This window comes from Antechinus flavipes, chromosome 1, assembly GCF_016432865.1.
Source record: "Antechinus flavipes isolate AdamAnt ecotype Samford, QLD, Australia chromosome 1, AdamAnt_v2, whole genome shotgun sequence".
In the NCBI taxonomy this organism is placed as follows: Eukaryota; Metazoa; Chordata; class Mammalia; order Dasyuromorphia; family Dasyuridae; genus Antechinus; species Antechinus flavipes.
The window spans coordinates 379,087,872-379,101,839 of record NC_067398.1 but is presented as its reverse complement, the minus strand read 5'-3'; the positions used below and the strand labels follow the sequence as shown (position 1 = coordinate 379,101,839).

The window sequence follows — 13,968 nt, the reverse complement described above, 5'->3', positions numbered from 1 at the left end:
GTGGACCCTCTCAAGGCACCTTGATCAATACTTGGCCACTGGACCCAGTAATTTTTCTAATAGTATGTGATTCATTTTCTTAGAGCATGTGTCTTATTATCTAATTGGTTTTGATATGTTTCTTTAGGAGAACTGTTGTGTGCCCTATCATTGATGTTATCAGTGATGATACTTTTGAGTACATGGCAGGCTCTGATATGACATATGGTGGTTTCAATTGGAAGTTGAATTTCCGCTGGTATCCTGTTCCCCAGAGAGAAATGGACAGAAGGAAAGGTGATAGAACACTTCCTGTCAGGTATAGTGAAATTATTGTTTATGTTCAAAAATTTTCCTGATGTGTTGCTTTCAGGGTTTTTAAAAATGTTTTAAAATATTTTTTCTTATGTCTGCTTTCAGGAAACTAAAATGTTTCACAAATAGTACCAAAAAGATTAAAATTAAGAAAATAAAATCCTGAGATTATAAAGCTTACTTTTAAATTTTTTTGTTTTCTATAATGAATAAAAAGTTTGGTTTCAGAGTTCAAAAAGACCTGAGTTCATATTCTACCTTTGATACATACTGTCCTTTTAATCTCCAAACAATTCTTTAAGAATAAAAGTTGTAAAAGCAAGTGCTTATCTATATTATTGACTATAAATTGATAAAATTTCTTCACTGTGAATTTTCTTTAGCAGTAAAATCACAGAAGTTTTCAAAAAACGTATTTCTATCTGTATTTTTTAAAGAAGCATTTTCCCTGTGTTCTATAAGTACTATATAAAAATTTCATAGAAAAAAATACAAATTCTTGTATATTTAAAAATTATTTTTGAAAATAACCTTTGAATTTTTTTGCTTCTTCTTATATTTAATATTTGCAGAACCTTGATAAAGCAAGTGATATTATCCCCACTTTACAGGTGATAATGCTGTGTATATTGAGAGGTTAGAAGACTTAAAACATGGTCACACAGCTAATAAATACTTGAGGTAGGAATAAACCCAAGCCTCTTAAATCTTTGCTCAGTGCTCTATCCATAATGTAATACTATCTCCCTGTTATTTACAACATCTTAAGCCAAGGTTAAAGTGTCAGGACTGAGCTGATTAGGGCTCTCCTTCTCCTGTCCTCCCTCCTACATTTTCTCTTGATCATCTTAAGGGTTTATATCTATAATGGAAGTAAATGATTTGGAAATTAATAAACCAGAATTGTGTTTATTCTGTTATGAAAGAGAATCTTTTGTTGTTGTTGTTGTTTTTTGCTTAACTGTGTCAGTCTATTAAAATAATAGCTAAGCTTGGATTTTTAATATGAAATGTTGTGAACTCATTTCTCTTTTTTTCCCCACTTTTTTTTCCTGGTCACCTTTGCAGGGGAGTATTATTTTCTCCTTTCAGGTCATAGTTCAAGTCATCCACTAAGTGAAGACTTTTTTTTTTACTTAGTATGGTGCCTTGGGCCTCTTGACCAAACAAGTCCACATCTTCTTTTTGTTAATTTTTTTCATCTGGTTTCCTAGTCTTATTTCTTTGCTTTCCACTGGAACTGCTTCTATTACAAAGATATATCTTTGTATGTTAGCCTTGAAGGTAGAGTTTTTAAGGGGAAGCTTTTTAGGAATTAATCCTAAAATAAGAATGTTCTTCTTTTAAATTGTTCCCCCAGTTCCTTGGGCCTTATTGTTTAGATCTTATTGAATAGAATCTTTTTTTTTTTTTCCCTATGCTCTTGTGGATATAAAGTTTGATAGATTACTTTTTATTGTGGGGTGTTTTTTTTCCTTTCATCTTCCTGTTAATGGAAAACAAATTTTAAACTGAAAGGAATCAACTGTTTTGTTTGATGCTTTTTTCACTTCTTTCTTAGCATCTACTCTAGATATCCTAAAAACTATGGTATCTTCTTGTACCATTCCAAAGCCATTTTGCCTTACATTTGGAGCAGTTTTCCTTTGTTCAGCAGAGGTGGACTTGAAGTTTTTCAAGAGGAATTTGTGTTTCTTCATTTATGTTGTATTTTCTTTAAGACCAATAAAGCCACATAAAGTTGTAAATTTTTTTATTGTTGTTGTTGTGCAATCATGCTTTCCAGGGGAAGGACTAGATGGTGATCCTTTATGACAATAGCTATAGAAACTTCCTAATCCAAGTTCAACATGAATCAGAATATGCTTAGGAAAGTATATGATATGGTTCATAAGTATAATATTATTTGTAATGATATATTATATATTCCAAATATATTCATAAAAGCTTTAACTTATTTTCATACTTTTTTCTCATTAAAAATAAATTTTTGAAAGATTAAGATTTTATACGGAAACTTTAAGTAAAACATTGGGTGAAAAAATTTAAATTTTTTTTTTAAAAAATACCTAGGATGGGGAAGTTCTTTTAACTTTAATATACTTAGACTTACTGTAATACAAGTTTTGACATCATACTAAAATTTTTATGAGAAATCTATTATAGTACTAGGAATCCCTCATTGAAAACCCTGATCTTACAAATAACTTGTATTTACAAATGACTGCCCTATCCCTTCCCCTTACTGATATGACTATTGTTATGAAAGAATTTATGAGTTGAGAAACAGATAAAGAGGAAAAGCTTTTAAAAGCAAAAATAGCTCACTGAAGGTAGACTTTGGGAAGAACCTGCCTGCCTGTTCACTTACTCCTAAATATCTTTCTCTCTTCTATGAAATTTTTACATATTATTTACACTGCCTAAAATTTGCCAATTAGAGATGAGTTAAGTTAATTAACGTTATCTTTTATAGATGAATATACTTTTAGAAAGTTTAAATAACAACCATTATCATCTTGGTGTGAATTAATGTTAAAACTAATCAGCATATTGGCAAAAAATTTACAAAGAATAAATATAAAGTCCATATTTTTCCAGTGATGATCTCTTTAACATGTTTTGTTTTGTTTTGTTTTTAATATATAAATGTTCAGGCTTAATAAACTAAATTTTTAGGTGTTAAAAAAGGTTAGGCACATTCTGTCCTATTTATTCACTCTCATATTCCTATAGATAAGTACTATTTTGGGAAGGTTTAATCAGCAAAATATTGTGGCAGACAAAAACCAGGAAAAAATGGGGGGGAGGGAAGCAGTGGGAAAGTACTAAGGATATATTTTAATTATTTTTGCAATTAACAACTCATTTCTCTTCTTCCTGTATCATAAAGTCCCTAATTTCTAGGTTCCATCCAGTGCTATTAGTACTGTGATTTGACTACATTATAAATTAGCTCTTTTTCAATTTTCCAATAGTATTTGTCAAAACCCCAGATTCTTACCCCAGTTTATTTGCTTCTTTGGGTTATGTACTTAATCTGTCTACCTGATTAACCCCTTTTTCCTTACCCCTCTGTTTTTAACCAATATCAAATTGTTTTAATGATCACTAATTTTTTAATAATTTAGTTTCTTGTACTGACATTATCTTCACACTTTTTTTCATAATTACTTTTGAGATTTTTGACCTTTTTTTCTGCCATCAGAATTTAATTATTTTTTTCTATCTTTATAAAAAGAAATAATTCTTTTCTAATTTGACCAATATACTGCCAAATAAATTAATTTAGATCATATTGTCATTTTTTTATTATATTAGTTTAACCTATCCATGCACAATTAATATTTCTCAAGATAATTAGGTTGGATTTTTCTCCAAAGAGTTGGGTTCTTATATTTCTGGGATTTGCTTTGGTTTGGGTAGAATTCCAAATATTTGTTATTTTGAGTGGAATTTCTTTATTTCTTGCTACTAGGTTTTGCTGTAATGTACCAACATGATGATATTTGATAGTTTTGGGGGGGTTGTTTGTTTATTTTATATATTTACATATATATATATATATATTCTGTAATAGATATCCATCTTAACTAAATCCTCATACTAAATTAGGGAGACATTTTCTTCTCTTCCCTTTCTCCCCTCCCCTTTAAAATAGTTTTACTAATTGCAGTCCCTGGAGCCTAATTTGAGTCGTTATTCCTTAGCATTTTTCATTGCCTTATTTCTAGCCTTAATCATTTAAGTGTTGTTTCAGTCAAACTGAGACCTTCTGTTAAAGATCTTAGCTTAAAAAGACCAAGGTTTCCCGTTACATCTAGGGCCATCTCTAGTCATCCTGAACTTGCCACTAGACCACAATGGTTCTAGAGGAAAAAGTGAGGCTGCTGATTTTGCTCAGCCCTCCCTCATTTCAATCCAATTCACTTGCATATTGTGGCATCACTTCCCTGATATCATGGTTTTCTGCAAGAATGAAAGACAAATAGCAACAGCCTTATTCCTCCAGTATCTTGAAATAGGCAGATGAATCTGTTGAAAAATCCTGAAATTGATGTTTGACTTCTTATTTTAATCTAATCAATTAATTACTTTTACTGTTTCAGATATTACATAAGGTAGGATTCAGTATTTTTCCATTGTTCTTGTTTATTTCAAGAAGTAAATTTTGTCTTTCATCTCTTGACAGGACAACTTGGTGATAGGGAGCATAGATGAAGAAATGTCCAAATTCAGCAAATCTAACCATATTTTAAATTGCAAGAGATTTACATAGACAAAAGATTGGCTTTTTCCCTCTTAAGTCACTGAATTATTTCTGTTATGATAGATATTTTATTCATTCCCAACTAGGCCTTCATATCTGGTTCTCCTTTTTGATACTGAGTGGTTGATTCTCTATATGTAGCCAGCTTGATCTCGTCATTAAAAGCTGACATTTATATAGTATTTTAAAGGTTAGTGCTTGACAATCCAGTAAAAATTTCTAATTCTCATACAGTGGCTGCCAACTAACCTAAAATAATTTTCTGATGACTTAGAGTTTGAACTGTCTCCACAGAATATTTCTTAGTGTGTCTGATCAAGTCCTGAAAACTAACTTTAAACTTGTAGCCCACCTTGGAAGTATGATTCTTCTCTTGCAGTCATGGTTTTTTTGTGTTTTTTTTTTCCCTTCCCCTCAAAAGGAACGAATGACACTTAGTAATGTTTATATAGCACTGAAATGTTTTCCTTCTTATGGGTATCCTTGAAAAATGCTTTCCAAATGTCAGTATTTCCCATGTAATTATCTTTTCCTCAATAGAATTCATATCTTCATTTTATTCTGATTTTAGTTATCTTTAAAAGATAAATACTAAAAATGTTCCTTTTAAAAATCAGTTCTTATATCTTTGCTTTTAAAATATATTATTTTTCTTTTGATGTCCCAAGACTACTTGTCATGAATTCTATTGGAGCAGTAGTAGGTCTTCAAGGAGAGAATAGAGGAGGAAAACAACAGGGGGAGAAACTTCAAGAATATTTGAAAAGCCAGGAAGGAAAATCATGCAAGTCATGCAAATCAGGATATCTAGTAAGAAAGAGATGAGGAAATAGAAATCAGGGACTTTCCTTAGGGGAGAGGGATAATTATTTTAGAGGCAATCAAAACCACACTTGATTGACTTTATCTTCTCTGAGAATTTAATACTTACTGGGAATGGGGTCATTTTGGTATCAAAACAGAGTGATCTTGATCCTAAATATATTTTTCAACTAAATTACCAAACCAGGGAGCTATCCAAGGTATTGCCAAATGATGTGCATTCACTTTTGACCTAGTTGTACTTACCTTTGCTTATTCATAGCAAGTAGCAAAAAAAAAAAGATTTGACAAGGAAAATATTTAAAATGAAAGCATAATTCTCCAACTATATGGCATAAGTTGCCATCTTCAAAGGATTCCTTCAGTTAAGTCCTAGAATACTAGCTCAAGGTGAAATCACTGTCAATATCTTACTATTTCTGTATCCCAGGAAAACAGTGAATTGTCTATAAGAGACTGATTTTGAATTTTTGTTTGGCCATTTTAAAAAAATTTTTTTCAGCTAAAGGTCAAGAGCATGGTCCTCTTTCCAAGTGAGTTCTTCAGGTTAGACCCAGCCCTCCACAAGCACCTCATAGATATCCAGAGCTGCATTTAGTGCCATTCTGCCAGGTGCAGTGATAACCATTTAGGAAGGAATTATGTAGCCTGGTTTCTCCCCATTGGCTGACAATAGAGCTATAAATTTTCTGTTGGTTATGCTCTTGCCACACATCATTTTTTGATTTTTTTGTTTGTGCAAAACTTTTTAAATTTTATGTAATCAAAATTATCCATTTTATTTTCTATGAACTCTATCTCTTGTTTGGTCAGGAACCCTTCCCATATTTATAGCTAAAATCAGAAAAAAGAAAACTAGAAACAAAATTTAATAGCAAATTCTCTGATAAAAGTCTAATTTCTCAAATATATAGAGAACTAAGCCAAATTTATAAGATTAAGAGCCATTCCACAATTGAGCAAGGAATATAAACATAATTTTCAGAGGAAGAAAAATGGAAGCTATTAGCAATCATGTGGGGAAATTCTTTAAATCATTAAAAATTAGGAAAGTGTAACTTAAAACACCTCTGAGGAATCATCTTATCAGATTGACTAACATGACAGAAAAGGAAAATGCTGGAGAGGATTGTGAAAATAGGTATAATAATGCATTGTTGGTGGAATTGTGAACTGGTGCAACCATTCTGGAGAATGATTTGAAACTATACCTCCAAAACTATAAAACCTTGCATACTCTTTGACCTGGCAATATCACTGCTAGGTTTGTATCCCAAAGAGACCAAAGAATTCATACATACAAAAATTTTATATTAACTCTTTTTGTGATGACAAAGAATTGGAAATTGAAGAGATTTCCATCATTTGGAGAGTGGCTAAACAAATTGTGGGCAAAGTGATATATTTCTCTCTATATATTTTTTTTTCTGGAGAATGACTAATGTAGAAATATGTTTTGTATATATTCATATGTATAATAGACTTTCTTAGATAAAGGATTGTAATTCTTGCTTTCTCAACTGATGGGGTAAGTATGGAGGAAGAAAAAGAATTTGGAACTGAAAATTAAAATAAAATTGAATTAAAATATATTTTAAAAACAAGTCAGCTTGAATATTAACAATGAATAAAATAAAATTTACTTTTAAAAATAACTTTTGATTTAATGAATAAAGAATGTTAAAAACAGTCACACACAAAAATAGATAGCTTTGATAACTTGTCCACATACTTCAGTATAAACAGATTCAATATGGTATGTGAGAACTTTGATATAGGAATTAGATCTTTATCTTGATGCAGGTCAGTAGTGGACAGTATCTAGATAGTGGGAGTAGTTATATTGAAATATCATATTGGTCTTGACATTTCCATCTTTAGATTAAAGATGGTTGACCTATATAAGAAGTTTTTCCTAAGATCCCTTCTAAATCTAAATTGTATGACCTTGTAGATGTAGATATTGTTCATTTCCTTAAAATGCTTCATTTGGCAGATGGTATTTTTTTATTTTAATTTTATTAAAGTTATTATTATTATTATTTTGCTGGGGCAATTGGGGTTAAGTGACTTGCCCAGGGTCACACAGCTAGGATGTGTTAAATGTCTGAGATCAGATTTGAACTCAGGTCCTTTTGACTTCAGCGCTGTTGCTCTATCCATTGTACCATCTAGCTGCCCCATTGGCAGATGGTATTAACAAGAATTAAACTAAAAAAATCACTATGTAGAAAAATACTTAAGACTTTTTATAACAAGTATTTCAATTTGAATAAAACTGTTTCATTTCTTTTTATCTTCACTGATCTTATCATCATTTCTGTTATTATACTCTTCCTACAATACGTCTTCACTATCAACCCTTGAAGCTGAAAGACAACATTTTTTGAAGGTGGAGATGATTCATTACGGAAGTTTTACTAAGCCTGCATTTAAAATTCAATTGTATAGAAGATCCATTGAGTGTTTCTTCATTTTTGTGCCATTATAGGAATATATATTCCTCACAAAAGCCAGTTGGAGTAGTAGGATATTCTCAAAAGTATTGTGGTGTGGTGGAAACTGCATTAGAATTGAGTTAGGAATTCTACTTGCAGTTCTTGTTAACAAGGTGACCATAGACAAGTCATGTAATTTCTTAAAGCTTCAGTTTCTTCATCCATGTAAGTTGTATATAATGATACCTGTCATTCTTACTGTCCAGGATAGATGACAAGATGAGGTGAGATTATGTTATGTATGTAAAACACTTTGAAAACTTTAAAGCACTAAATAATTATCAGTTGCTGTTAATATTGGTCCAACTAAGGTTTTATAAGAATCTAATATGGGATAAAAGTACAAATATATTTGGGCGATTTAGTAATTGGGATTTAACTATAATTTTAAAGTCAAATATACTTAAATTTACAAGCTTGTAGACTTAAATTCAAATCTTTATCTTAAAGTTTAAAAATGTGATTAATTTTCAGAACACCTACAATGGCAGGAGGTCTTTTTTCAATAGACAGACATTACTTTCAAGAAATTGGGACATACGATGCTGGAATGGATATTTGGGGAGGAGAAAATCTAGAAATTTCCTTTAGGGTAAGTCATCTCTTTGTCACTTTTGTTCTTCAAACTTGGAGTAAATGGATAGTTGATCTTAATAATCAGTTAACTACAAATCCAGGAAAACAAATGTATTATTATTATTATTTTCTCTTGAAACAATCAGTTAAGATACTTTATTTTAATTAATAGGAGCTACTTATTTGTTTTCAAAATCTTTAGAAAAGTTTAAGCATAAAAGTCATTCCTTTTAAGTAAAACATTTGTATTAAGAAAATATATTTATTCTTTGGGAATATTATCACAAAAAATTTTGGACATTATTTGCCATGATTATATCCCTTTATGATATGTTTGATATTGTTAAAGGTCAATACATATTTCCATTCTGAATTCTTGTAGACATAATTTTGCTCTTGTAAATTATTGTTTTAGTTATAAAATACACATAAGACAAATAAGATTTTAATATAAATTCTAAATATAGGTAGATGTAAAACTTGTTTAAAATTTCCTATTTACAATAGGAATTTTGTTTAATATATTCATAAAATTTGTTTTCATGCTGGATTGAATACAGAATAGAGTGTAGATTTTAGAATCTCATCAGCATGACCATTCTTTCCACCAGGTCAGATTGCCATTCACCTATGCCTTCTTGTTCTATATGCTGTTTGTCCATGTGTAGCCTCCCCTAGAGACTCCAGAAAAGCTTAATTACAGTGCCAGGGGTACTTCTAATCTTTTATCATTTTGTAGGTAATAATACACCTCCAAAGACAGTCTTTTAGTCCTCACTTTTGCTATGTGATCTGTTCGTGTTATTTTTTATAGTCATATGTTCAATTCAACGAACATTTATTTAGCACCTACAAATGTCTTTTATGCAATGCAGTTCAATGCAGAGAGTGCCTTATTTGAAACCAGAAAACCTCTGTTTAAAATATGATGCAAATTGTGCGAACAAATGAAAAAAAAAAAGCTAAATACAGAACAAATAGGAAAGGATTGACTGGGACAAGGCACTGGAATCAAGAAGAGTTGGGGAAGGCTTCCTGTAGAAGGTGGGATTTTTGTTGTGACTTAAAGGAAGTTAGGGAGCAGCTCTGCTGCTAACTGTTTTGTGATCTTAAGCAATTCAGCCTTTCTGGTTTTCACTTTCCTCATCTGTAAAATGCAGTGGTGTAGAATTAGATGACATTGTCTTCATTAGTATATACTGCAACTTAAACTTATCGTGTAATTCCATTGCTATTGGATTATTTACAGTATTGATTCCTTGGAGATGGAAATAGTAGAAAAAAGTAGATTTGAAAAGGTTTACATCAGAAAGCATTGAGATATTGGGATCAAAAACACTATACAGTTTACAAAATGCCTGGTTTTGTGTTTTTTTGTTTTGTTTTGTTTTTACAGTACTCAGTGCTGCATCAAGTTCATTACTTATCTATTGTACCTGTTCATGATATAGGTACTATTTGACAAGTAACATACAGGGGTACCTATAGAAATATATGTTCTATTTTGGATATTTATCTTTCTGTTACTTGGATTTTTCATTTTGGATTACAAGCAATTGTGGATTTCATTGATAATACTTTGTAGTATTCTTTGTCTTGATGCAATCAGTAAAATGTCATATTATGGATTTTTAAAAATGTATGTTTCATTTATTTTATTCAGCCAGAATCTACCTTCTCATTGGCTGAATTCAAAAAAACTTCTTATTCTACTTTCTGAATCCTTCACATCTTTTTTTATGAAAAGGTAGCATGTTTTGTCATTAATCCTGTGGAGTCATCATTGCCCAATATACTGATGAGAGATTATATACCATGATCTATTCATTCATTCCACAATTTATATACATCCCTTCGCATTCCTGTTCTTGACCATATCAAAGTACTATAAATATTTTGTATAAAGTTAAAGAGTTTGTTTTGCTTAGGACTAATCCCTCTCTTAATTTATTCTTTCTACTTGCTTTCCTGTTTCTCTGTTAAGTGAATTTTCTTTCTTTACTTAATTTACTTTTCTTTACTTTTTCCTTTTGATCAATTCAAATGAAACTGACCTTTCACTTGAGGTCTTTGACTTCTCTGCAGCCTTTATTGATTACTTTTTCTTCTCTCTAGGTTTTTAGGGCACCATTCTTTTCTAGCTTTTATTCTATCTGACCACTCTTGGCCTTCCTCTGCTACATTCTCCTCCAGATCACACTTTCTATCCATAGGTGTCCAGGGTTCTGACCTCTGCCTTGTTCTTTCTCCCTCTGTACTACTTCATGTGCTAATGACTCTGATGACTTTCAAATCTACTCATTCTGCTTTCCCTGCTGATCTGTAAGATCTCCAGGTGTCTTTCAGACATCTTACATTGGATGTCTAGAACAGAACTCATTATCTTTCCCTCAAATCCTTCCCTTCTCCTATCCTCTCTTCATTATAAGAGGGCAACATCACCATCTTCACAGTTCCTCAGGCTTGAAACCTAGAAGGCTTCCTGAATTCTTCACTATATCTCACTCTCCATATCCAAACTGTTACCAAAGTCTGTTGATTTCATCTTTGCAATATCACCTGAATATGACTCATTCTCTTCCCTGACACTGCCACTATTCTGGTGCAGTTTCTTATTACCTCATGCCTGGATTACTGGGATAGCTTGAGGGATGTCCTCCCTTCAGTCACCAAATAGATTTTTCTAAAACATAGGTTTGATCATGTCATCTCCCTAATCAGCAAATTCCAGTGGCTTCCTCTTGCCTCTAGGAGCACATGCAAAATGCTTTGTTTGGCATTCAAAGCCTTTCCTTACCTATCACTGACACATAACCAGTAATATTGGCCTTTTGGCTATTCCATAAGTAAGACATTCCATCTTTGGGCATTCTCTCTTGACTGTCCATGCCTAGAACTTCTCCCTAACTTCCTTTAAGTCACAATAAAAATCCCACCTTCTGCAGGAAGCCTTCCCCAACTCTTCTTGATTCCAGTGCTTTGCCCCAGTCAATCCTTTCCTATTTGTCCTGTATTTAGCTTTTTTTTTTTATTTGTTCGCACAATTTGCATCATATTTTAAATTCCTTGAAGGTCAGGGATTGTCTTTTGTCTCTTTTTGTATTCCCAGAACTTAGCACAGTGCCTGGCACATAGTAGGTGATTAATAAATATGTTTGATTGTTATTGATTCTTCCTTATTTAGTCTGTTCCATTGGTCTGCGTGTTTATTTTTAAACCAAAACCAATGGCTTTGATAACTGTAGCTTTATGATAATAGTTGGAGGTCTGGACTTGCCTTTCCCCTTCGTCTCTATCTCTTTTCATTATTTGTCTTTATATTCCAGATCTTTTGTTTTTTCCAGTGAATTTGTTTAAATTATTTATCATTAGAACCATGAATGACTTGGTAGTGCTATCATGTTCAATATATTCACATGGCCGTTAACCATGAACACTTAATCTCCTATTTTTAAGTTGCTCTTTGTTTAAGTAATTTTTTGTAATTTAGTCTATATGATTATTTTGCATATGCTTCAGTATTGGCACAGTTGTAAACCAACTGTTTCTTTCCAAAATCTTCTTATCTCTTCTATTATTAACAGATATATCACTTATGTCCCTCATAAAAGATTCAATATATCTGGCTTGAGAAATCATGAGGAGATCTCTGTCATGTCTTAGAGACATGCCCAAGGAAGACAGCATCTTTTTCTCTATCATTATGAGAAGAGCAAATAATTGCTTCAGTATCCTTCAACATGAATAGTGTGACTATTCATCTCTTCTTTTTCTGACATATAATCTATTCATAACTAAAAAGAAACCAGTTACACACATTTGAAGAATCTAAACATAGGTTATATTTTGAGCATATTTAAATTTTCTGGAGCATATTAAGGTAACAAGACAGAAAAACAAGTGACCTTCTTAAGATTAGGCCTCCCTAAAGTCATGCAGTTTCTATGAATCTAGAGGTGGTGGGGTTTTTTGGTTTGATTTGGTTTGATTTTTGTTGGGAATAAGTTAGAAGGAAGTATATAGAAAAGGGATCTGAATCATTGGTTTTACTTTCTTTCCAGATTTATTTCATATACTCCCCTGTCCACCCAAACTAGTTTACTTGTCATTCTCTGTGCATGACATTCCATTGCTCATTTTGTCCCTTATTGTAGTTTATGATCTTTGTCTGGAATGTCCTCCTTTTTCACCTTTATTTCTTAACAATCCCTTAACTCCATTTGCTCCTGATCCAGTACATTGCATATAGGGAATGTTAACTAAATATTTGTTGGGATTGTATTAGATTAGTCTCTATTTTTCTTTTTGTTGGAACCTGCTTTGTATCTGTTACATAATCCTTGAATATCTTCAAAATTGAGTGCCTCTTGTCCCTACTTCTTTTGGTATGCCTCAGTCATGTTCCAGTTTTATTTTCTTTGTGTCCTTTTCCTGTACTAATGTACCAGTGTCATTGGTGGTGAGAATAGTGCCCATCACCCAGCACCACTTTCTTCCTTTATGCTTTGAAAGTAAACTTGTACGAAATGAAAATTGTCCTGTCTCCAATATGGCAAGGATATAAAATGTTTGCCAGCTAAGGGGATTTCCATGTTATTTTATCTTTATTTTGTTGGTTCTTTTGCATTACATAGACTTGTCAAACCTCTCAATTGTGAGTTTATCTGGGTGGCTCAGTAGAAGACCTGAATTCAAATCTTGCTTCACACACTTAATAGTTTTGTGACCGTTGGCAAAAAAAAAAACCCTTGTTTGCCTTAATCTCCTCATCTGTAAACCAGGAATAATAATAATAATAATAATAATAGCACCTACCTCATTAGATTGTTGTGAGGATCAAATGAGATAATTAATAAAGAAATAAAAATACCAAGTGCTTAGCACAGTGTATGATACATAGTAAGTCCTACATAGATGTTAGCTGCTATTTAGTCCTGATACCACATCTCAACTTTACCCTCCAATTTTTTTGTTGGTTTTTTTCCTTGACTCAAACTAGTAGGTAAAAATGAGATGTGAGTTTTGTATCTGGAATAATTTTTTTCCTGTATTTGAAAATACCATCACTTTTTTTTGCAAGGTTGTTTCTTGCTTATATTTAAAATATGCAGATTTGATGCTTGAATAGTCTGTGAGTCTTTAACCTCTTTCATTTCTATATACTGCATGTTTTTTCAACATTTTCCTACATTATCAATTATTCTTCCATATTCACATGACTAGCAAGATAAATGTTGTCCTGGTTTTGAGATGCCTCATCATATTCATGCATATTTCTTCATCCTCATTATTCACAACTAAGTTAGATGATTAAATACCTTCATAAAATTATTTATCTTGGTGCCTTTGGACACATGAGATGAACTTCTTTGTTCAACTCTCTTAAGTTATAATAGCTTAAAACCACACTCAAATTTTGGGACACTTTGTATCTTGAAGTGTTCTGTTGATATAGGCAGCTTGTGGAGAATTTAGTAGAATATTGAGTTAAGCATCAGGAAAAGTTGA

General features: G+C 31.9%; 1 protein-coding gene across 1 annotated transcript in view; it reads left to right on the top strand.

Annotated features, from left to right (window-relative positions):
• GALNT1 (polypeptide N-acetylgalactosaminyltransferase 1) overlaps positions 1-13,968 on the top strand; it is a 165,126-nt gene that overhangs the window by 125,781 nt on the left and 25,377 nt on the right. The window contains exons 6-7 of the mRNA XM_051969768.1: positions 128-298; positions 8,359-8,476. Coding sequence (XP_051825728.1) covers positions 128-298; positions 8,359-8,476 — 289 coding nt within the window. The remainder of the gene's footprint in view (positions 1-127; positions 299-8,358; positions 8,477-13,968) is intronic.